General features: G+C 35.1%; 1 protein-coding gene across 1 annotated transcript in view; it reads right to left on the bottom strand.

The window, feature by feature from the left end:
- The window catches only part of MALRD1 (MAM and LDL receptor class A domain containing 1), a 236,253-nt gene that overhangs the window by 65,267 nt on the left and 145,293 nt on the right, over nt 1-25,693 (bottom strand). Inside the window, exons 29-31 of the mRNA XM_031503816.2 lie at nt 12,732-12,860; nt 8,367-8,528; nt 5,985-6,142 (exon numbers count right to left, since the gene is read on the bottom strand). Of these exons, the coding sequence (XP_031359676.2) occupies nt 5,985-6,142; nt 8,367-8,528; nt 12,732-12,860 (449 nt within the window). The remainder of the gene's footprint in view (nt 1-5,984; nt 6,143-8,366; nt 8,529-12,731; nt 12,861-25,693) is intronic.

The raw sequence follows: 25,693 nt of genomic DNA, 5'->3' as shown, positions 1-25,693 counted from the left end.
ATATTCTAACCATTCCAGATGATAACTATTTTTTAAGGGACTGAATATTATAATCAATATACTCTTCTCATCCCTTTTAGAAACATAATTCTCTTAAACTAATTTTCCAGTGACCTGTAGGTTCATGTTGCCAATTGAATACCCCAGTTTAATAATGGAACAGAAACCCTGAGGCCCAAGGAAGTTATGAACTTGAACCCATGCTAATGATCTGTATAATTCAGTATGTTTGATTCTCCCAGTCCACCTGGCAGGACAAATAAGCTAAAAACCAAAATGGCACCCTAAATCCCACATACTTTGTTGAACTTGGTGTATTGATTAAAAGATCTATGACGCCTGACAATTCTTGCAGGTTATTTTATTTTTGGAGTAAGGGAGCAAGAAAGAATACTGACACAGAGTAACTGAAATCAGGCCCAAATTTTGTCATGCCTGATCTTTGGTCACAGGACTGTGCAACAGCAATATCTTGTCACTGTCTTCCTAAAAGCACACCTCTTGCAGGGCTAAAAGAACAGGTGTTGAGAAGAAATAGATGGTTCAACCCATAAAATAAAATTAAACACTGTGTGTAACAGTTTTTCATGTTACCAGGCTCTGAGGTTTTAATAAGTTGAAACCCTTGATTAGAGAAACCTTTTGTGAGGTTAGAACAATGCTAAACACCTGTCTGTGCCTCTGGAACCATTCACTATTTCACCAATCATGAAATATGACAATCCTGATAATCTGGAATTTTACAGCATATAATAATGCTAGCATGGTTTTAGCTATAAGCAGTGCTATTTACTTTTGGAAGGTAAATATTGAGGTAATGTCCATTTCAGTATATCTCGTTAAGTCTCACAGCTGCAAAAATAGTTATTGGGGAAGTGGGAAGAATCCAAAACATTTCAAGACATTACCATCTTTCTTACAGGATACTTAAAGATTGTCACATTGTTTAAAGCCAGATTTTTCTTTCCAATTCTTTTGGTCAGGTTAATAGGAGAATTTTCTCATACTTAAAGTTTCAAGGCACAATAATTGTTTGAACAGGTCTGTCTATGTACAGAGAAATTTCAATGTGTCCATACAGTCTGGTCTCAGGTGCAGCAAGGACCCATTCTGTGCACATTCAGATCAACCCTGCAGCTCAAGCTCAGTACCAACAATAAACCAGTCAGGATCCTGCTGTGTGTTCACTGGCCAGTAGGCCTAGAATGGCAGAAGGTCAAACTGGGTCATAAGTGTGACATTTTGATGACATCAGATCATGTTCAAATAGATACAAAGTCATCTTACATGCCTTGTCTTTCTTTCCTTTGCAATTTAACTTACACTTACCATAGAGGAAGGGTATGCAGATATGTAATTACTAATGGATTAATTAACATATTATGGTAATTTATGTGACTCTGTCCTCAGACTAAAGTTTAAACCTGGTGTATAACAACCACATAGGTAATTGAGGATGCCACTATTATTTAGTATAAATGTCTAAACTGGAACATTGGAAATCTCTGTTGAACTCCCAGTTCTGCTTCATTTGTCATGTACGCTCCTAGGGTAATGCTTCAATCCCACTACTTGCCAAAGTACTCCTGAATACCTCCAAACCTTTTTCTGTCCATAACTATGCCAGGAAAGGGTCTGTGTTCTTAAATGTCTTCTAAAAAAAGTTGGATGAAATTTCTAAAAGAATAACACATAACTGAAAATGCCTGCTAAATCAAATGAGGTTAAAGTAGAGTTCAGAAAAATGGGAAGCCCAAGAACTCTGTTCCTTTAGCAGGGGATACAGGTCTTATTTTCTCTGAGGTTGTGCCCAGTGAAAGGGAAGAAACATAATAATATCTTCTCTCCTGGAGCTATCCATGTCACTCAGTGTTTGAGCATCTTCTGAATCAGGAAGAATGTCAGGTGTATATAAGACTTTTGCTGGCCTGTGTAAACATGAAAGGTTGAGCAAATTTTCATGGATAAGATCTCCCTAGAGCCCTGGAAGGGTACAACTGTGGTGCTTAATGCCTCCAATAACACCGTCCTGCACAACATCCTATCTAATGTGTACAAGCTAGCCTGGTAGTGAAAACAACTTAAAATGTTCAAGAAAAAAGTTGGCAAGATGAAGCTCACTATATGGTATGTAATGGAAGAAAAATAACCACCAAAAAAACACCAAGCAAAAAAACTCCCCAAAACCACAAACCCCTCAAAACAACCAAACAACAAGTTGTAGCAAAATGCCATTGAACAACTCTGTGTTTATAAGTCTGATAAGATTGTTCTCCAGCTTAATACTGATCTAGCTGATCCACCGAGAACAACTTCTTTAGAAAATCCTATTTACCGCCTTAAAGTCATGACTTAGTTCTAATTCTCCACAGAATATCCTGTGTGTTAGAAAGTTCTGAATTGTTATTCAGCTTCTATTTCATTTTGAGGGTGCAGAAAGTACTTTTTAAGGTCATAAAATATTTGTTAAACAGCATTACTCATGGCTATCCTGTACCCTCATCCTAACTTTTCAATATGATATATTATCTCCCTGATCTTGCCTGCATCTAGCAGTTGGGATGCAGGAAGGTACAACATTCCACCTGAATTGCTTAAGAAATAAGAAACCAATGCAGCTCTGAAGGACGCATAATGAGATGTATTTTCCCACCATTGACAACTTAGAGTCTTTAATTGCCAGCTGAGGAAACAGGAAGATCTTGAAAAAGAGAACCTGTATTTTCACTTCATTAGGCACCAGAGACTTGTGTCAGCTGAGGAAAATTTCCACTGACGCCAGTGAATAATGATGCTAGGTTTTCTGCTTTACATCTTTTAAGATCATGCTTTTGAACTCATGTTCCTCAGCAGTCATCATCACATGTCTTCCTTGCACCCAAGTCTCACCAGAGACAGACAGAAATTGTTTCTAAGTCCACAAATCAGATTACAAAATTGCATAATATTTCATTATCCCAATAGAGAAACACTTAAATTATTTACCTCTTTTCTCCTTATTCCCCTAAACCTCTGTTTAAAGTAATAAAAATTTGCCTAAAAATTAGCTTGAAGTAATAAAATATTTAGGTTTTTTGAGTAGAAGTGACCTGTCTTATACCAAAATTTATTATAAATCAGTTAGTTTTTTTAGTATCAACAAATACAAAGCAGAAAACTGATATATTAGCTATACTTTCACATCAGGAATTAATTTTACTTTTAATTCTCCACTGTATGAGTATGGCAAACTCTTGAGGTAAATGGGCAGAGAATCATAATAAACACTGAGTGTTTTCAGTCTAACTGACAGATGATCAATAGAATTTCCATTGGGAAGAAATAGATGTGAAAACCACATTCATTTTCTGCTGAAACTGCTCCCCTACACCATTAAATTCAAAAAAGTAGTCATAAGAATGTAAAGAGAAAGGTGAGGTTTTTTTAAATGTACATTTGCAGCATAATGCAGCAACACTTGTTTGTATTAAGAGGTATTTTTGTCCAGAACATATTGATTAATATATTAGACCAGGCTTGCATTTAGTGCTGGATAACTCCCCTTCCAAACACTCTTACCAAATACTTCTAAGCAAGGTGGTGGGTTTGTTCTTACAAAGTCATTATAAAGAATTTTTTTTCTCCTGTTGTTTAATGATTGATCAAAGTCCTGAAGCAGGAGTATTCAGATTTCTTTTAAATAGCATCCATTCTATGTTAATGCAAGAGTTGCTGTAAGCATTGTGTCCTTTCTAAAAATAATAATAATAGCCCAGACTTTTGGTTTCCCTATGAAAAATTAGAGTTTATGACAATCAAATTGTGCAATTGAAATGTGCATTGCAAATACAGAATAGGAGCATTTCAAGCTCCTTTCCCTCTTTCCTCAGTGACTAGTTCCTTTTCTGAGTAAGAACAGGATCATTTCTGTAACTTTCCACTATTTTGTGCAGTTCTACCTTCCTATGCCATTGCAACATTCATTTTAATCTTTCTTTTACTGATTCCTTATATGTCATTTTAATCACACATCTCAGTATGTCCTATATCTGCAGTCCTTTTATTTTTTTTTAAATTCAGACTTGACCAGATAGCTGTCTTTCAGATAAGAACTATATCAGCTTTTGTACTGATGTTATTATATTCTGGCACATTATTCAAACTTCCTATTACAGTTTGACTTTATTCACCTCCAGTGCAAACTGAAAAAAAAAAATCTTCACAGAGCTGTTGTTTCAGAAGTTTTGGGCTGTTGATTTTATTACTTTTCTTTTTTGTTCTTTTTAGGCTTTTTCCTTTTCACTTGAATGGGTACAGTTAATTTATATTCTTGATTTAATAACAGCAACAGTTGATACTGAATAGCTTATTAGTCTGGCAGAAAAGAGCAAAATGTCCACAGAGGTAAATTGATTCTGTGATGGCGTGACATTCCTTGCTGAGTGCCTCAATCTGTTGTGAATACATTTCTATGTAAGATTACATGTAGCAAAGCCATAAACAGTGAACTTTGTTTGTATGTGGGAGTAAGACAATTCTTTATGAAATTGAAGCAATTGGAAGAAATTAAATTAGTCTTCTTAAAAAGAAAATGTCCAATTAAAAAGCAGTCTCTGGCTATCTGCCTGCTAACTCACACATAGGCCACACACATCTACTTATTCACAAATGCTAAGTGTTCTGTGGTGCTTGAAAACATTCAAAAGCTCCTTCAAAGGATCTCATCATCAATCTTGCATGCTGTAAGGTCCAGGATACTTGAATTTAAACAGATAATTAATCATAGATAATCTCACAGTACTTCAGCTATCAACAGGTCAAAAAAAGGAATTTATGTTTGCTTTTTACTGCTGCTTATGTGAACTTCATGAAATTCAGCTTTTTTTAATCAATAAGTAAATGTACAGCAACACTCAGAGTAATAGGCTGGGGGCTAGAGATAAAATTGATATGCAAATCCCATCTTGAAAAAATTACTAAAAAAAATAAAATAAAATAAAAAAAGGTGGAATGAAGGATAACATTATCCTTGGGCTAGATGTCAGGAGAAGATAGTAGAGAGTTTGTTGCTCCTGGAGGCTGAGTAGTCTCCATTTATGGACATTTTCAAGACTGGATAAATCCTGAGCCACCCAGCATCATCTGGTAGCTGACTCTGCTTGGAGCAAGGGGTTGGACTAGAGACCACCTGAGGCCCTTCCAGCCTAACTGCACTCTAATCCCATGGAACAGTGCTGTTTCTCCAGTGGATAAAACAGTGGTAAAGACTTCCTGCCTTAATTCAATGTCCAAGACTACAAAAATATTCTTGTTCACTTTTAACATAGACTAATTTACATTCTGTACTGACTAAAAAATTAACATTACCTGTATTTTCAAAATTTAGAAAGCCCCACAGATAGGAGTGTTTCTCAGGTCACTTAAAAAGGAACTGTGCAGCATATTTATATAGTGAGTCACATGAAGTGAGTTGTTTGCCAAGGGGTCACATCCCTGCTTGGACTGTTACTGGATTAATTAACAACCAAAAGTGAACTTGTTAAGGATGCTTGGGGAACAATAAGATACAGTTTCATGGAAGCTTGAGCTATAATTGTTAACACAGTTAAAAACCTTATTTCCAGTTGTTTTACTAAAATACCTTTCACACACAGTTGCATTAATATTTTTAAATCATATAATTTAAAACTCTTAACATTAGAAATTGTCTCTATTTTATGTTAGAGTGAATTCTGCAGAAAACTGTGCTAGTACTGGGTAGGTTTTAGTATGCTAGTCAAATGTGCAGTGTTAATTCTTACACATGTAGTGAAAGGACTTCAAGTTGAACTAAAACTAAAGCAGAACTGTCACTTGGTCTTGTCAGAAGATTTGTGCAACAGCAGTAAGTTGTGATTAAGTTTTGTTAATATAAATTCCTGAGATTTTGCTAATCCTAGACACAAAAATGCAAATAGTACTAAAGCAACTATTATTATGCCATAATGTAGTAGAAAGACTTTTACCTTTAAGACTCCTGTTTGCCTAGAGGGAAACATCCAGAACCAGAAGCGAACTCTACAGACCCCAAGACTAGCTGGGAAGAATTTGGTGGTAGTTATCCTTGCTCTGTTTCCTTCTTTCTGGGTGGATGAGTTGACATACAAAAATCTCTGTCCTTTACCTAAAAAAAAAAAATAAAAATTAAAAGCATTTAGAGTTTTTCAGTACTATTTTATGCTTTGCTTTAGTTTATAAGCATTTTTATAAACACAGTATTTTTTTTTCCTTTTCCCACATAAATGTATACCATACCATACTTGTGTGGAGTTCTTCCTTGTCAATGTTTTGTGTATTTTACACAAGGCCCTTAAAAATCATCTAGTTCCAACCCCATGCCATGGGCAGGGATGTCAACAATTGCATCAGGCTTCTCAGAACACACCCAGGCTGGCCTTGAACATTTCCAGGGATGAGGCATCCACAGCTTCTGCAGAATTTTTTTCCTGTGTTGCACTGCATTCTGAATAAAGAATTTCTTTCTAATTTCCTAATTTCCAATCTAAGACACCCAAGTGTCACACCATGTGCCTGAGAGCATTGTCTAAATGCTTCTTGAACTCTGTCAGGATAGTGTTGTGACCACTTCCCTGGGGAGCTGTTCCTCTCCCCAACCACACTCTGGGAGAAGAACCTTTTCCTAATATCCAACCTAAACATGATGGACTGATAGATATTTCTAAGTATTACAGGCCGTTGGCAATTCTGACAAGCTATTCCTCTGTAGTTAATGTGAATATATCTTGCCTGGGTAATTTAAAAGTAAATTACAAATCTGGATAATTTTGTAAACACTTTGCTCTAATTTTGTTTTCCTTTTCCTTTTGTTTCACTTTTATTAACTTTGTTTTTCTTACAATTGCTGGGTAATTTCACCAAAACAAAGAACTAATTAAATGACTGAAAGAAACTGAAATAGAAAAGCACACAAAATCTCCTTAAAAAGCCAGGGGCTAGTGGTTGTTTTGTTATCACATTGCATCAAAGTAACAGCAAGGAAGCAAGTCGGACTACTTATTGGCAAGAAACAGCTTGCCTGGAACAGCTGCAGTAGTTTCTACCTCTACCTTATCTGTTCTGTCCCTTTCCAAGAGGAATGCACTTCCAGATTTACAGCCTGCAACATAAAGTAGTAGGAATGTCTGCAAAAACTGTGATTTGTGGTAGATAATCAGTTCCCTCATGATCAGGTGAGCAGTTCCTGCAGCAGGTGCAGAATAAAGGAAAAGGGAGGATGCATGAGTTGGACAGAAGTGGCTACAGCCACCCATGATAAGGTGTCTCTATTGATTTTGAAAACATAAAACACATGATAAAAAGAGTCAAAACCTGCAAATTATTCTGCTCACAAACCCAGGAGAAAAACAGCATAAATTTTGATATTTCTAGATTGAATATTAACTATACTTTGCTGATTAGATGGAAATTAAGATAGGGATTCTAACCATCAAAGCTTCTAGAAAGAAAATTAACTACTTCTCAAATAGAGATTGGTATATATTTGTGATGGAAATTAATATCCCACCCAGATATATGGTATAATCTAAAGAATAGATTTAACATTTATATAATACAATATATAATTATGCTTACTACATAACACAAATTACTGTAATTGCCTGTCAATTTGTTTCATTCTCCTGACAATCATCAGGCATCATGGTAGCAGCTTGTCAGAAAAGTCTTTCTGGTAAGCCAATGTCAGGGAGATAAGTTAAATCAAGGTAGGAGCCTCACACAGCATTTCACACACAGTCCCACACTTTACTCCTCATCCTGCATATGGTTGCATGTTTTTATAAAATTCATAAGGATGGTAGCACATTTCAGGAAAAGTAAATTATTTGAAATATTGACAAGGAGAACAGTATTATCATAGCCAGTTACTATTTCATCAGAGAATTCATCTTTTAATGTCAGAAGCCGGAATTATGTAGCTGAAATTTGTTATTAGAGTTGAATACAAAGGAATAGTATTATTTCAGTCAGATGAGACCTAAAATGATCATCTAGACCAACTGGCTTATCAGTTTGGGGCTGCCCAAGATAAAGCATGTTGTTAGGGGCATTGTCCAAATGCCTCCTAAACACTGAAAGGCTGGGGGCACTTAACACCTCTAGGAACCCTGTTCCAGTGTTTGGCCTCCCCATTGGTAAAGAAATGCTTCCCTGTGTCCAGTCTGAACCTTTCCTGGCACAGCTTTGAACCATTCCCATGCATTAGCTGATCACACTGAGATGTGCTGTTATCTTGGCACCAATCTACAGCTTTTGTAGTTGTTTTTTTTTTTTAATTCAGTGGATATTTTATTTTCCCAGAAGTGATGTAGTACACATGTAGTACACACCTGGTGTGTGGTCAGTATGAGGATCTGTTTGCCCTGTGACAGCACTGTTGCTAATATTCCAGTCAAAATCATCAGTAGTGTCTTGTGTTAATCCACATACAGTTGTCCACTCTTGATCTTGTGTTTCAAAGTTACAGCTTCCAGGAATACTTGTGTAGTAACCTGAAAATACAGCAAAAAGTCACTTATCATCCCAGCCCTACCTAAAGGTGCTATAGTGTGCATACTAAATTTCATACATGGACATAAATAATATGTGATAGTTAATGAGGAAAGGAAAAACACATTCTTCACTTTAAGAGCAGGTATAAAGTTTACTATGGATGAATGCCCATGACAAACTAATGAGCACCAAATTCAGCACTTATCCAATGTAAACAGAAATGATTTCTGGACAATTAGCTAGTAAAACTGGACTGTCCTTTCACAGTGGCATTTTTCCAGTGTCTCATTACCTTCTGAGTAAATAATTTCTTACATATGTTTGCCTTGTGAATATTATGTCTAATGGTAGCTTTATGATAAGAGATATGTTCTAGAGATTAGGACACTCTTCCTAAATTCAGGAGGTCTGAGTCAAACTGCTCACTTCTAAATCTGCTGCTTCAGGTTACTCTGGAAAAGTAATTAATCAACAAAATTATATAACTTGTGTGGCACAGATGAGTCAAATAGCACCACAATATTTTCTGTTGGCTCCAAAACATCTTCTCCTTAGTTATAAAGCAGAGGCAGCTACACAATTGCTGAGTGTAAGTGGGGACAACACCTGTGAGGAGACTTCAGAAAAATGTTACAAACTATTGAACATCACAATCAGCCATTAATTTTAGATATGGGTCTGTCTGTGACTGTTCAGGATGGGTTTGAGGATTTAGATTATGTTCCTTTATATAGAAATATTCTGCAATATTAAAATACAATTATTTACGTATCATTGTCTGGCTATAGATGATATAGATAAAAATAGCAGATTTAAGTACCTCCTATTAATCTATTTTGGTTTCTTTCCTATTTTCTACTTTGATGCTAATAGAAAAACTGAGGCCATTCTTTATGAAAATATCATTATCATAAAACTGCTTATGACCAAGGTCTGTACAAACCTTGTAACCCTGTGAAATTTTGTTCTTTGTAAAAAAAAAGTGTCATTTTAGTTAAATGCTTAAGACAAATATAATAAAAGATGTATAATTTTTGACTCAATATAGGTTATTCACGGAATCAAAATCAGTGAATATGCTAGGGGGAGAATTTGTACTGCAAAGACTGAAGTGTCTCTCCTAAGCACAGATATGCACTGGCAGTGTATTACAAACATCCTGTAAACCTAATAAAGGCCTAACTCCAACAATAACCTCAGACACAGGAAGAACAAAGGGAACCCATTATTTAAAAAAAAAAAGTACATTTTCTTGTGCATCTCTAATAAGATCAAAGTCCAAATCAATTTATGATTTACCCTAGAATAAAATACCTGACTTCAGGTTTTTTTACCCTAATATATCAACAGTGCATTCAGAAGGCAATTATTAATAAATATTTATGAACAGTACTTACTGGGTTGACAAAGTCATATGACCCATCTGTGCCTGCTGGTTTTTTTTTTTTTTTTTTATGGGTAAGCATACCCTATTTAGAAGCCAGCAGAAGAAAATTGCTCCATTTATTGGAAAAATTGCTTTTATTTCAATAATTCAAGCACTCCTCTAGTTGGTTCATCAACACTGAGGTTTGCTATTAATCAAATCTGTCTGAATAGTTGGCTGCAATTCATGAAAATTGAAACTGCTTTCATGTGTGTTTTTTTCACCTCAGTACTCCCAGCAGCACACTGAAAGAGAATCAAAATTTTGCAAGATTGCCCGACTGGACTGAATGAAATGTTGAGTAAGTAATTACCACGAGTTTATTAAAAAAAGTCCACCAGCCTAGGTGGATGCAGTTCATTTCATATAGGTTCTGTTGTAAATCCTGCATACAGGAATTGCTGCTGAGTAGATTATGGTCCATTTACTTTTTTGGAGTTACACTTGTATAAAACTATAGTAGAATATGAAATAAGCTCAGAATTTGAGCTCAGTGCAAAGGAGAATACTGCAGACAAATGTGGCCATAACCACTTGTGATGGGACAGGTTAGGCTATGAAGAGGTTTCTCTGTGTCTGTTACACTTTCTTTTCTGATTAAGCAGCTCCTGCTGTCTTTTCATTTAAAAAATCAGGTTTCCATATCTAGAAGGCATTATGTGCCCTTTAATGTTGTTTATTCCCATCTCTAAGATATATGCTCAGGGAAAAAGTGTGTTTATCTAAATATAAGGCATCATTTGTTGGGACTAAAATAGAGCAGACAAGGAAATATTATACCTGGGTCTTATCTGAGTATTCTGAATGCCAGATTACTGTATCTCTGCATTACACCTCGGTAGAGACAGCAAGACTAAAGACTGATAAAAATATTTTGATGTATCTTCAGCCTATCAACAATAAAAAGATATTTCAGTCTATTCTTTTAAAGTGAATATCAGTATTTTTTTTCTCCCTTTGGAAAAGCTTTTCTTCAGTATAGCAAAGACTGTGTTGCTTTACTGTGATTCAAGATAATTTATGGCCTGAAATGTTCCAATCTATTATCTAAGAAAAGAGTTCTTCTAGAAAACACAGAACAACACCCTCCCCCAAGGAAGCTATTATATTCTCTAACAATATTTAGGGAATAAATCAAGTGTCTCCACAGTTTTCTGAATATCTTTACTGAACAGTTCACTTTGGACAGTAATTCGAATTTAGTGTGTATCTGCTAGGTGGGGAAAATGTCACCCATTTAAAAGGGTGAGTTTACAGAATATTTTGCTGCACTTACTTTTGAAAAATATTCTGCTGCACTCCTGAAAAAGTACTAACATTTTATACAAGAAATACAGATTAGCTGTTTAAAATCTATCTTGGAGTCTACTTTTAAAAACCTACTATTTTAAAGTAATTATTCTATGTAAATTCATTTTCATGAATATGATTCACAAAGTTCACAGCAACACAAAGTACTACAAGAAATAGAGATCAGAAATAGTAACACTATCTTCAGCTTTTATACTTCAGAACTGCTATTTAATTTTATGAAAGGGAGAAACTCTAATTTAAATCTACTATATTGACATCTTAGCATCTTTTTTAGTAAGTATGTAAGTCTATGTAAGCCTGGTAAAAACATTATCATGCACATCATCCAATAAAGGGCCATTACTTTTGTAATCCTGTTCAGTCGAGCAGGTGGCAATCCCATATAAGAAAAAAGGACCTTGATTTTCAAAGGATCACAAAATATTTGCTTATTTCAGTGAAGTACTTTTACTTCCACAAAAGATGAACATTTAATTGATGTGTGGATTCATTTACTCTATCTAGCAAGTTTACTTTTGAGCATACCTGCATTATGGCAGAATTTGACCCTCCAGCTCAAAGATTAACAATTAGACTGATTATTGAGCTGTATATATGGACTACCTAATCTTCCTACTCCAAATATCCAATCCAGACCATAATTGTAAGTAAACAAAGATATGGAGCAGGAACAAAGGCATAATGCTTTATGGCTTCTGAGTTTCAGGCCTGAATTGGAAAGCCCATTAACTTGAGCCAGTTTTTCAAATGGAGCTGTGTCTTTCCATCTCAATCAGCCTGAGAAAAGAATGCCTTCAGACAAATTGTGTCACAGTATTCATTAGGACTTAGGCAAAGATAAACAGACTCATTTTTTTCCAACTGTTCTGTAATAGAGAAATGACAGTAAAATATTTTCATAGCTCTGAGGTAGAAGCAAGATTTAACAATGAAACTGTACTCACACTACTCAGATCACAATGGTAAAATTCATTTGAAAGGAAAGACAAGGTATTTTTAAATATTCACCTTTTTATGGCAGAATCATGCCTCAGTGTTATTGTACATAAGTTTTGCTTGCTTGACTTTTCCATTCAACATTGATATTTCTTTCAACACCTTTTTACATTAATAAACAAGCTTACAATATTTTTTTTCTCAAAGTTAATATTGTAACTCATTTATTTAATTCCTCAAGTATGCTTTTAATCCTTAAGATCATTCTGGCCTTGGTGTCAGGGTTTATTTGAGTATTTAACCTTTGGTTTTAGTTAGTTACACTTTTGCAACTGAACTGCTCTTGAATACTTTTTGCAGCAAATATCTCTGAGGATGTGAAAATATCAGATCTTACGACCTGGGGACAAGGAAACCTGCTTGTGATCATCTTCTGAGTGAATGAATCATCTTTATGAATTCACCTACAGAATTTAAAGCTATAATTTAAACTGAAGATTAGATTAACACAGAAAGAGATACTTACTGCAGTCAGCTTCATCTGATAGGTCTTCACAGTCTGGCTTATAGTCGCAGATGAGCTGAGACTCTATACAATTTTTATCCCCACACACAAAATCAGTGAGTGCAGGACATTCTCTGGGATTCTCTCCAACTGAAATCAACAGGACATTTAAATCAATATTGCAATTAAATCAAAGGATAATTGTCTAAATTTGTTAACTAATATACATCATGGCTTTAGGGTTTTACTGCTTCCAACAGATGTTATTTGGTCTCACTCTTTTAATGTTGAATTATATATTTCTAGACTTGCCGCGCTCCCGCCCCGGTTCCCTTTGTCTCAGCCCCGGCTAGCTCTTGTGGGGCGAGGGCGGGCGATGGAGGCACCCTCCGCCGCTCCCAGCTGGGGTTTGGAGAGTGCCTTTGTGGGTTCCGGGCAGCGCTAGCAAGCCTCGCGGTGGTAAATGAAGAGCGGATCCTGCTGGGGGCTAAGTCCAAGTTTATTGTAGCCCAACGGGGCCAAATATCCTAGAACGATGCCAGCCAACAGGAACAAGCACAAGGTGCTTGCACTGGCTTATAAACTGTAAGGGAGGGGTATCCAACGACCAATGGGGATAGGGATAGGGGGTGGCTCCGGGATGGGGGGATATGATGGAGTCCAATGGGGGAAGGATATGGGGGGAGCCCCAGGTCCTCGCCCAATCACCCGGTGCCCTGAGTAGAAGCTTCTGGATGGATGGGAAGGGGCACTGAGTGATAGACAAGGCACCCGGGGGGGGTAAAATGCCTCTTTCAGGGTGATGGATAGATACTGGGAAGGCAGGAAGGGAGGACAAGGCGGGAAAACTGGGGATAAACCAAGTTGCACACGGGGGTACAAAGGAATAAACCAATACATAATACAGGGATAATAAAACATACAAATAACGCAACTCTACATAGACTGCTGTATTTGCCTTGACCAAAGCTTCAAAAGTAGAAAGTTTTGTCTGGAAGAAAATTCAATTCACCATCAACATAACCATTTCCCTGGTATATTTGCTGTGGATATTCTATTAAAAAAAATAGTTCTGTGAGCTGTTTGAAAGCATACAGACAAAAGGCTTTATTCTGCTCATAATTACATTTTTTTGAAAATAGCATTTTAAACTGAGAAAAATTACTGTTATTCACATTTGAATAATAAATGAACTTTTAGAGCCTTTCTAAGACATTTACCCTTTTTTTGAAGAGTTTAGAAAAACTGCTGCTCTGATTGTGTGAACTTCTGAGTTTCTCTTAGGGTATTTAACATACAAATCTGTTTTACAATGAGTGTTCATCTCTGAAGGTGAGTGAAAATTATCTCATAAAATGAGAGTGACTTAGTAACTTTCACATAAATCATTAGGTTCAAATCCAGAGTACTGAGATTCAGCCATCCCTGGACTGTAAGACTAAAAGGGAACTGACATAAGTTATTTTTTAGTTCAGTGCACTGTGTGCATAATTTCAGCCATCAGTAATTGAAACAGTTCTGATAACCCCAGATGCAACACTTCAAAAGCACTCTAATAACATTAGATTGCCTTTCAGTCTAGAGCTTCAAGTTCTGCAGAAGACATTTAGGAGAATTTATTTTGACTGTATTCATAGCAATGTGTTTCATTCAATGTGTTTTTTCCTTCAAACATGACTAATATGTGACATATTGTTAAACACAGTCTGATCAGAAGACCATGATATTTACCTTTGCACAGGCCCATATTTCCAGAGGAGTTGTTGTTAGGGTATTAATCTCCTCAAATTGTGGTACTGAATTTTAGAGACTGAGGAACTGCATTCTCATTGAAGCAGAATAGGAAAAGAGAACTAATTTTTTTTTTGTTTAGTTTTAACATATACTCAAAGCAATATTAAACAAAGTGACAATACAGCAATAAAATGCAATCCATATATTTAAAATGGATAGTACAAAAAAGAAGAAAAAAAATCACTGCTAACATTGGTTACTTGTATTTTCAGCTTTGAAATACAGAAGCCTGTGTGCACTGACCCACCAAAAAAATATCTTTCCAACTTGATATCTGTCTTGTTATTTAGTCTCTTAATTTTTCACTGTCAGTTTGATCTGATTAGTCATCACAAAAAAAATTGTAATGAATGCCTTAAATACATAAAAACCTATGGCTGCTCTTTACAGAAAATCCATGTGGCAGAGAGCCATTAGCAGTGGAGCAGACTTCAGAGAAAAACATTTACTGAGGCATTTGTGATGGTTAAGGCAGTTTTCACAGCTCTGCAAAATGATGTGATAAAACCTGATTGAACATACCACCAAAAATTCATGAGTATGGCTCATCCTATTCTGGAAAGCCACATAATAGTTGAAGTTGGCAGAGACCTCTCAAGACCTCTCTAATCCAACCCATTACTTCATCCACCTCTAGTACAGCAGGTTGTGAGGGACCATGTCCAGTTGGGTTTTGGATAATGTCAATGGATGGAGACTCAACAACCTCTTTGGACAGCCACTTGGGTGATCTTCACAGTAAAGTGGTTTATTGCGTTCACATTAAATTTCCTAGTTTTTAATTTGGAATTTGTACCCATTGCCTTCTGTCAGTTGGCACTTTTGAGAAGAGTCTAAAACCCTTATCTCCACTCCCTCCTCTGCACTGGAAATGATACACTGGAAAATTAAACTACTTCCTTAAGTCATTCAATGGCTTAAATAATTACAGAAATTAGGAAATTGCAGACCCATTAGCATACAGCAATTCTCACTGCATATGAAAGGGTTACATTATCACCATAAAGGGGAGTGACTTTTTAAAATCCATGGCTTTGTGACTCATCATATTTCTCAGCATTAGCTAGACAGAGCAATGTTATGTTTATACATTACTCTATAATTTATATTTAGTACTTAATTACAGTTATTTTTTTTAAGAAACAAGCAACTTTATAGTACTTCAAACCTACCATAAACCAGCATTTAATTATGTTATCCTAAAATAAAATATGTGATCCCAACACAGACATAATGAAAATTTTTGTCTCAACAAAAATTGTGTGAATGTCATAAACAAAAAAATTATATATTTCTGAATTTTATCCTTTTGGAGTAAGACCTTTTTTAGGGGGTATCAGGTTACATTTATGATAATTATGGTTTTTCTGCTATAGTCACTGGCAGAGAGAAATGAAATCCTTCTTTAAATCAATGTACTAGCATTAGCATTGCACTGCGTAATCAAATATTTTAAACTCTATTTGGAATCATGGCATAAAAAAATCAACTTTCCATAGTACACTCATTCTGGCCAAAACTCCTACACCAGCTAAGAATTAAAACAAGAAATACAGTGCAACTTTAACCATAAAATGCAACTTCAGTGTCAGCAAACCCAAAGCCAAAGACAAGTTCACATAGAAGTCATAGCTTAGAAGTTTCATTATTATGAGCTATGCTTCAAATATAATATAGAAAAATCAATTTAATCAGAAAAAATACACTGAAGAACATATGGGAAAATGTGTCAGAAGCTACTTTAAACAAAAAGAGGACATTTAAAATATTATCTTGCCCATTTTTAATTTTTGCCCTCAAAATTATAGGGCTGCCAAAATCTGAGTTTGTGACTATCAGTATTGAATTTGGAGAACCATAACTCCAGAGACTTACAGTATAAAGCAAAACAATGTCTCCTAATGAACAGCTTTATTTTTAATTTGATGTTTCAGACAAAATGAGAAATTTTTATTAAGACTTATTTCTTTGTGCATGCTGATTGTGTTGGGACTGCATTTAAAAATACATAGATTTTTATCTGATCATATTTCTCATCTGTACTTTGATGACCAGTAAGTTGAATGAGAACATGCATTGGATGATGGTTGATTATATATACCATGTAATATTATATTTTTCCAATAACCTAGCGCACAGCATTCCATGAAAATCAATACACACAAAAAAATATTCCTAAACAGTAAAAAACCAAAAAAATGTGATAAATTCTGGTTTTTGCCTCTTTCTCATGAAACCTGTAAGGAAAAAAACTTTATCTAATTATGAATACATGCAAAACAAATTAAGACAAAAATTATGACAAAAAAGTTATTTGATGTACTTTGCTTATGGTGTTACTCTGAAATTATCTTTGAGCAGCTACAACATAAATGGATGACTGAGCTACAGCAAGCAAAAGAATGAGCTAATGCCATGTATGGAAATGTCAGAGGTGTAAAAGAGTGAAATAACCACAAATGTGGATTTTTCACAAAATGGGGATGAGATGAATTAGAGGGAGTTGAAATGGTTTTGGTATGTACTAACCTAATTTCTAAATATGCTATGAAAAATTTGCAGAGAGCTACAATGTCTAAAATAAAAGGAAAACATTTCACTGTAATTTAAGAAAACTGTTGACCACAAAGTATCTTGGACTTAATGGAAAAGCCATAAGTGTTGTTTTTTGACCTGATCTTCCAAATCTTTGGTTTAACCCGTATAGGCATAATTTTACATAATAAAAAATATCCTTAAAAGTTGGTCTACAGGCATAGCATGAAAAACAGGTGGTAGGGAGTGGGAACAGTTTGGTTTTGGTTTTTTAATGAGAACAGAAGCTCCAACTAAATTTACTAATTTCTGGCACTCTTGGACATTTCTTGGACTAATTGCTTTTGTTTTTCATTATGTTTTGATCTTTCTTCTCCAGTTGCTTAGTCCAAAAATCTGAATACTATATATGTTGTATGTCAAAAGACCACAATCCATTCCTTTCCCAGAAAAAAACTCATTATAGGCAGCAAAAAAATCACCCCAAACCAAAATAAAATAATATAGAATATAATACACAAGCACAAGCACAGACAAGAATTGAATAGCTTGTGGTAATAACCAACATTTAGAGCAGCATAGAAACAACTAGATGAACAAGAATCAATGGAGTAATTAAACCAGTTATTTTCTCGTAGTTCAGTGTTATCTGGGAGCAGCACATATGACCTTATAAATCACTTTTTTCCCTTTCATTAAGTACTTGGTGATTAGATTTTTATTAATTAAAAAAAAACCCTAAAAAACAAACAAACAAAAAAAAACACTAACAAAACCAGTCTATTGTTATGGTATGGAAAAAATAAAATATTTTATTGTGCCCATTTATTTGGCTTTCCCCTTAGAATTGCAGCCTTTCCAAAAAGCCAGAAGACCACAAGAAACTAACACAAGACATATTTTAGATGTAGCTAATGACTGCATGTTATGCAAATCCCTTCACCAAATGAAATGGCAGTACTTGAAAAGGAAAAAGCCATACAGGATATCACTTTTCAGCTAAGTACAATTTTGAATTGATGCAGCAAAGAGCCATATAATCTTCTAAGTAGTTTTTAAGAGGCCAATAGAGCAAGCTTGGCTTCTGGATCACTAAACCCTACAAAATAAGCATATTAATGATGGTTGCCAAAGAGGTTGCATTTACATACACTTGCTTTCCTTTCTACATATTTTGTTCTGGACAATGCAATTCTCAGAATACCAGCGATGATCTTCCCTGGTAAGGATACCTGTGTGTGTTTGTATATACATAGAAAGTGCATCATGCATACCAAAAGTAAATTGTGGCTGTTGTGGATACAGCAAAAGCTTGCAGCTGTCTTTATTTTATACCCATCTCCAGTATGTGTTATCTGTGGAAGACTAACCCATATAATGGACACAGAATTTACAGAAATGATAAGATTCATTTGGAGATAGCTGATAAATATAGCATTATTAACTGAGACTTTTTTTCCCAATTACCAGGAAAGGCCTGACTAGGAAAGAGCTCACAAAACCATTATTTCCTTTAAGTTTGCAACTAGAGGACAGCAACAGGTCAGTGACTATTTCTCTGACTCTCTGAGTACAAGAGCTTACTTCTACCAATGTTTTGTAAGATGTAAACATTCCTGTGATATTCATTTCATGTAAAATCACAGAAAGAACCAGAGAGGTGGTTTATCAGTCCTATAGGCTATAGAACTTTATTGATTGAAAAAAATGGATAAGGCAAGTTTAAGTTTAATAGCTAGCACTAAATATCATAGATTTGGTGACACAAAATAAAAGTTTAAAAGACTTAACATGAAATAAGTGATTGATCACACAGGAAGAGATGTTCTAGTATTACAACACTAAAGACATAGGTTGAAGGAGGTTGTGTTTGGCCAATGCTTTGTGCTTTTGAAAGGCATAGGGTCAATTACAAACTATTACGGTTCCTAAAGGCAGCAGTGAATAATACCTTGAGCTGTTTTGGAAAGCAGGGTGTACCTCAAGTTCAAGTGCACTGAGCTGCTGTTTAGCAAGAGTCTCATTTCTACTCTCCAAGAGAAACACATGCACTCACTCAACAGTACTACACCACCATGTCAGCAGTGTGAAATGAAATATAACATACAATGTATATTCAATTCTCCCACTATTTCTCCCACTTTTCTCCCACTATTTGTCTTTTTACAAGTTATAGTCCTTCCTGAATAGAAATGTTTTCAAATTTAAGTTGAAAATTCATGTATTTCTATTTTTGTTGTTTAAATTGTATTGTTTAGTGGAAGAACTTACACCACTTCTCTCCCCTCTTTCACAACACTTGAGATATAGGAATAATCAAACATCTTGTTGAAAATATTATTCAATTAAAGGAAATTTAATTTACAAGTCTCACCCTTTGTTTAAAATGGAATTTATGAAATACACAGTCCCAGAAGGCGTACTCTGAGATTCAGAAATTATGAAACACAATTTTCATAAAGGTTTTTTCATTTGCTTATGTCAATCCCTCAGTACCCTTTATGCATGACTTTTTATGGAATATTAGAATTGTATTAGGAAACTCCTCAATAATGCTTCTCTCCATGGATGATGTTGTAAATCTATTGCAAGGATAACTAGATGAAAAGTTTCTGCTCAAGCAAACTACATGTAATTTCAAATAAGATTCTTTTATAACTTTAAAACCATAGAGAATTCTCCTCATGGATTAGATCACTCAAAAGGCCAGATTTAATTCAAAGATATGTTTTGACTCCAACATAAACAGTAGATCTAACCAATTATATTGAATCTTAGGAGAGACTCTGACCTCTAGACACAAAATTTGGACAAAGGACTTCCCAGAGCTGTTCAAAGCAAGCAGTACTGTGCCTAAAGCCCCTGATAACCTGGAAAAATAAAACATTTATTCACAGTTCTGGAAATGCAGAACTGAATCTGGCTCAAGCAATACGAAAGATAAGAAAATTCTCTTTAACTTCTAGTGCTGATATCATGGAGTATATAAATCCACAGGACATAAGGACAGAAGCTTTTATATTGGATAAAGACTGAAAGACCACCTTTGGCATACAGTATATCAGCATGATAAGGATCTTATACTCATAGTACTCTTATACAGGGATCTACCATACTTTGCTTAATACCAAAGGACACACGAGGGATAAGCACTGAAGACTGAGCAACGAGGGGATCTGGTTGTTCTAGGCTTTATCTCTTTGAAATCTGCAAGTGGTAAAAGGAAGGGAGAAGTGGAAATAAGGCAAAAATCATGAGATGCTTTTGCAGAAAATCCTATTTCCCAGTAATTATGAACATGTTCAAACAGATAAAAGTATCTCCTGAAACAATTTGACATGAGATCTCTACTTGGTCCTTTTCCCCCTCCCTGTCTGATTTATATCCTAATTCCAGTGTAGGGTTACATTGTGCTTCAGAAAGTTTAGATTAATAGATTATTATTAGAGCTTTTCAATCATATCCACACTGATAGTGACTGTCAAACTATTGCTTCCACTGTGATGCAGAATCTATCAAAACGACTCAATCACAGCACTCTCCAGTTATCACAGATATCACAGAAGCATTTAATATTAATATTTTATTTTTTTAACATGGACTTGTCCTAATGTGGCCCACAGGGGATGCTGTGACAGACCAATGGAGTAGAACACATAGTGCAATCTGCAATTATCTGCAACAAGGAGACACTTCCTCAGCTGAGTGCTTTCGCTATCTCCGCAGCATTGCTGCTAGATGTGAAATTCATCTTGGGTGTCACCTTGGGTGTTGAGGAGGTGTATGATGATTTCCATGCAGTTTGGCTATACTGGAAGGGCACTTTCTAGAGTCATTTTACATGAAAATGAACTAAGGATGGGACAGGGGTTATTCTTTTAGTACCACCTTTACAGATAAAGATTTTAAGTAAAAAAAAAAAAAGATAGAAAGTTTATTCACCTCTACCCTGTATATTTTAGTAGCCATAAAAAACCTTCTCTTTTGGCCCATTTTAAATAGATGGAGTAAAAATATCTCCCACTGGATATGAAGAGTAAACAATATGTGAAGCAAATGTCAAAATTATGAGATTTTAATTTTAGGCTGAAAGTCCTAGTTTACAGGACCAAATTATCTTTGGAGCCAGCAACTCTTCTTAAAAAGTTTCCTGTGAGATAAACAGGAAACTATGATGACACTGGGGTGTCTTAATGAAAAATGTCTTAATGAAAAAGTTATTTCTTGTTCCTTATATTCAAATTCTGTGGCATTACTAACACATCTCTGAGAGTTGCAAAAATATGGTGAACAAACCTGTTGGCTAAACTCATGCATTTTCTACATAAGCAGAAACAGAAATCCTAGTTTATGGATATGCCAATGACTTCTGAACAATGCAGTAAAACAGAGACAACTCTGTGGTTTTCAAGCAGGTGCCATATTTCCCTTTATTCCATTTTTTTTACAAACAAGGCTGTCAAATGTAAATCTTTCCCTAAATCCAGATTTTAAAAAATAATTTTGTAAAAATTTATATATATTTTTCAACCATTTCTAGAAAGTCTTAATATTCAATGCAGTTTAAGCATTTCTGCATAATAGGAATTGTGCAGGAATTCATGCCTTCCCCCAGTTTAACTGGCAGCCCTGGCAAGCTGGATTGAGGGAATTTCCTCCACATCTGTCCTTAGCATGCTGCCTTCCTCACTGAGTCCTTCCTACAAGGGCATATAGAAGGGATATCTTCTGAAAGGCATCTGTGGCTGATCTTCACATTGCCAAAAGGGAGATTTTTTTTTATCTAGAAACAAATTGTGCATATCTGTACCCTCTGCTGAGTTCACTAAAATTTTCCCTCAAGTGATAAAGTATGTTCATGTTAATGCATGTTACACTAAGTTAAAGATACCAAAATTTCTATACTCTTCAAAATTAGCTTTCTTTCTCTGTAATGAAGAAGATTCAATATATTGCAGAAAATTTTAAATTGATAGGTCACAAAGAAATCAGAGAATATTTTTTTTGTAAAGGCAAAATCCAAATATTAGACTAACAAAAACTTCAGCACTGATTTCAGCACATTTACTGAGAAGTTTTATCCAGGTCGTGTGATTCCAGTGCTCCATGTCAGAATACCCTGACACTGACCTATTTATAAAAACAAGAGAAAGACATTATGAATCATTAAAATATTTGAAGGGGGAAAAAAAATAAAATTAAAAAAACTGGGCATACACTCTGTCTGAACATCAGTGAATATCCTTAGTGACTAATTTAGGTCTGGCAGCTTTCTCTGTCTCAATTCCCTTCCTTCTCACTTCAGGGCCAGATTTGTACTGAATACTGCTATTATCAGAGTTTGAATTTTTCTCAAGTATTTAAAAACAAGGAACTAAATTCTCCACTAAACATAAAGCTTTGCATGATACATAGCTGAGGATTCAAAGGAAACACTGGCTTGTTTTAAAAACAAAAAAGCTGGCCTACAAACACAAACAGTAGGATTTTTTAGTCATTGCCTCTCTGATCTGCAAAGCTAGGATGGAATTCTAATAAGAAAGTATTTTTCTACTGTGACTTTCAAAGCTTCTTGTTTATGAGAGAATGGAAGTAAAGTTGTTCAAAGGATTTCAGTACCTCACCTATGGTCTTTGCCATAAACAGTAGGTGAGAAGGAACACAAATATGTGAGGAGGAATACAAATATATGAGGAGAAATGGAAAGAAAAAGTTTACCACCAGGAAAGCAAGCTTTATTATATTTTAAGGAAAATTTTTGTTCAGCTCAATTTAATGAAACCATTTCCTTCTAATAGACTGTGGAATTTTTAATTTTCTTTCTTTTAAAAACTAAATATGATTGCAACATTAGAAGAGAAGGTTGTGGAGTCTGATTTCAAACTGACAAAGATCACTGGAACTGTAATGGTTCTGTCTTATTCCTGGATTTCTGTGGCACTGAATTCCCAGACTGGAAAATTATATAAATCAACTGAATAGCAAAATATTATAGGAATTTCTGTCAAATTTTAATTCAGAGTTATGATTTGCTTATTTTAATTTATATTCCTTTGTTAGATTTTCAGGTGGTGCTCTGGAATGCCAAAACCAATATGTATGATGTGGCTGAGCCATGTGCATGTCCATGTTTATACTTGGTGTTGTGTACCTGAGAGTACAAAATCCTTTTATCTTTACATTAGAGAAGCCCAAAATCTGACATCAGCTAACAGCATGCCTGAGAAATTGTGCTCTTGATTCACTGTTATTTGACAGTGAGCCATCAGCTGGCAAAGCAGATAATAATGTTTGAAGTGCTCCTTAATGATAGCACACCACATTATTATGAAGTTAAATGTCATAAGTGTAAAAAATTAATTTATAATTAGGGATTATTCTGCATGACCATCACAGATATTTTATCTTTTTATTAAGGCAAAAATGGAGACATTTTGTTTCCAGCTTGCAAATAACCTCATTGCCAAGATTAACGGTCACTTATTAAAAAGCACATGAAATGATGACAGTAAACTCCATTCAGATCACACAGTGTCAATGAAGTTGTGTAAAGAATTATTGTACAAGTAAGTGAAAAAAAAGTATCAGTACATCAGCTAATTTAAGAACAACTTTTCTCTAGCTGTGATGTAATTTCACTATATTTCATATTTTTTAATTTAACCTGTAAAATAAAATGTATCAGATTTGGAATTTAACCTATTTTTGTTACCAGAACATTCTTACTCTCTCAAAACAAACTCTTTTATATCTTTGTTTCATTTGATTTTTGACAATATATCCTAGAGTTCTTATTTCCAATAAACCCACAGTTTCTTCTTGTCCTTCACTTCCATAGAAATTAGTGAGATCTGACAAAAATAGCCTTGAAAGAAAGGGCCTCAGAAGATCAGACCATAGTAGAGTCACTTACTACTGATAAAGAAGCTGTTGACAAATTAATTTTTGAAAGGAAATAGTGAAAAAATCTCTGTAATCAGTTGGAAATCCTCATATAAAATGGGCTATGTAAGTGAAGAACAAAGAAGCCACCTCAGTGCAGATATGATGTATACAGCTTATAAAACACTGCATGGAAGCAAGCTGAAGGAAAATACATGTAAAATACATACATATAAAATAAAATAAGCATTTAGAAATTTTAAACAATGGTATAACCATTGAATATTACCATACTGTAGAAAACAGATCTAATATTCACATGTAAAATATCACATGGGCTGCCCCTCTTTTCCCTTTTCACTCTCTCAACTGAGTACATAATTCCTGCAAAGAAGCAATTATTTTATTGTGCTGACTGTAAACCATGTTCTAGGAATACCCTTCAGCAGCTTCCAAAAGAACAGTCTGTGAGGAGGAGGTTATCCCAAAATATTTGGAAGCTCCAGAATTGCTTTTACATTAGTTTTCACCACTAAATGCTGTCTGCTGAGAAGCAGCTATAAATATGCAATTATTTTCTTCCATTCAATTTAAGGCATTCTCATTTCAACTCCATTCTGTTTATTTTAAACCTGTTTTCAAGTCCTAATTATTTTCTATCTCCTAGTTATTTCTGTGCATGTCATATTCCACTGTTTATGTAATTAATACATCCAGAATAACCATAATATGTAAGATCTCAGTTTAACAAAATAAGACCAAGTAGAAAATAGAAATGTGAATTCAGCTGCCCTACATACAACCCTTGTTGTATGTATAGCCCAGCAATCCTACAGCTACAAACACAGAACTGTTAAGTGCTGTAAATCAAGTCATTTTGTTGATCAGAAACCCCTGTTCCCCATCTCCTTTGTATGCTGCTCTTCTTTTTGAGTTTGGCCACAGTAAGATTGTGTTTGCTGACTTTTAGCTTTGTTATGACAGACACAACAATACTGTGAACTCTGCTGCAAAAAGTACAATCTGTACATGACATGCTTTTTCTATCCTGAATGCTCCAGGCTTGGGTCAGGTGGGAAATGTTATTTTTGAGAAACTGGCAAAATGTATTTTGTTTGTTTGTTCTACAAAGGTAAAGAATCAATAACAACAAGAATGAGAAAGGTCAGACCAGGCTCCTTTGTGTCATCATGTCAACAGGAAGGTCAGCATACCAAAAGTCTTGGGAAAATTAAGCAAGCAGGTATCAACTTGTGGAGTAGAAGGCAAAAAATCATAGGCAGAATGCAGAGCTAATGTGAAAGGCACAACATTATTCCCTTTTAACATTGATTTGAGGCTGAGTGTCCTCATACAGATAAGAAAATCAGGGGGCAGAGATGAGGTGAGGTGTGATGGGCAATGGGTTGTTTTTTTAGGCTTTGTTTGTTTTGCTTATTTTACAGACATGCATGTTCACAGATGCACACAGATACAGCTGAAAAGTGAACAAACGATAGGCTTCTGATCCTGCTGGAAAGCAAAGGCATAAACATGAACACATTCCCACAGGATACATACTCCTAAACTTTAATGATAACCCTGCTGTACCTAGCATACACTACCAGAGATGCTGTAAGGAAATGATTACTGAGTGTATAAAGACTGTATACTATTAGAGTGCAAGAGCAAGGACCATGCAAGTTACAACTCTATAAAGGATCAGCATCTTGGGTCACCAACTTTCTTAAATAAATATTTTAAAAATTTGTATTGCAAATTAAGCTTCAATT

The sequence above is a fragment of the Lonchura striata genome, chromosome 1 (genome assembly GCF_046129695.1).
Source record: "Lonchura striata isolate bLonStr1 chromosome 1, bLonStr1.mat, whole genome shotgun sequence".
NCBI classification, from domain to species: Eukaryota; Metazoa; Chordata; class Aves; order Passeriformes; family Estrildidae; genus Lonchura; species Lonchura striata.
The sequence above is the reverse complement of the archived record's forward strand: the minus strand, read 5'-3'. Positions and strand labels throughout refer to the sequence as shown.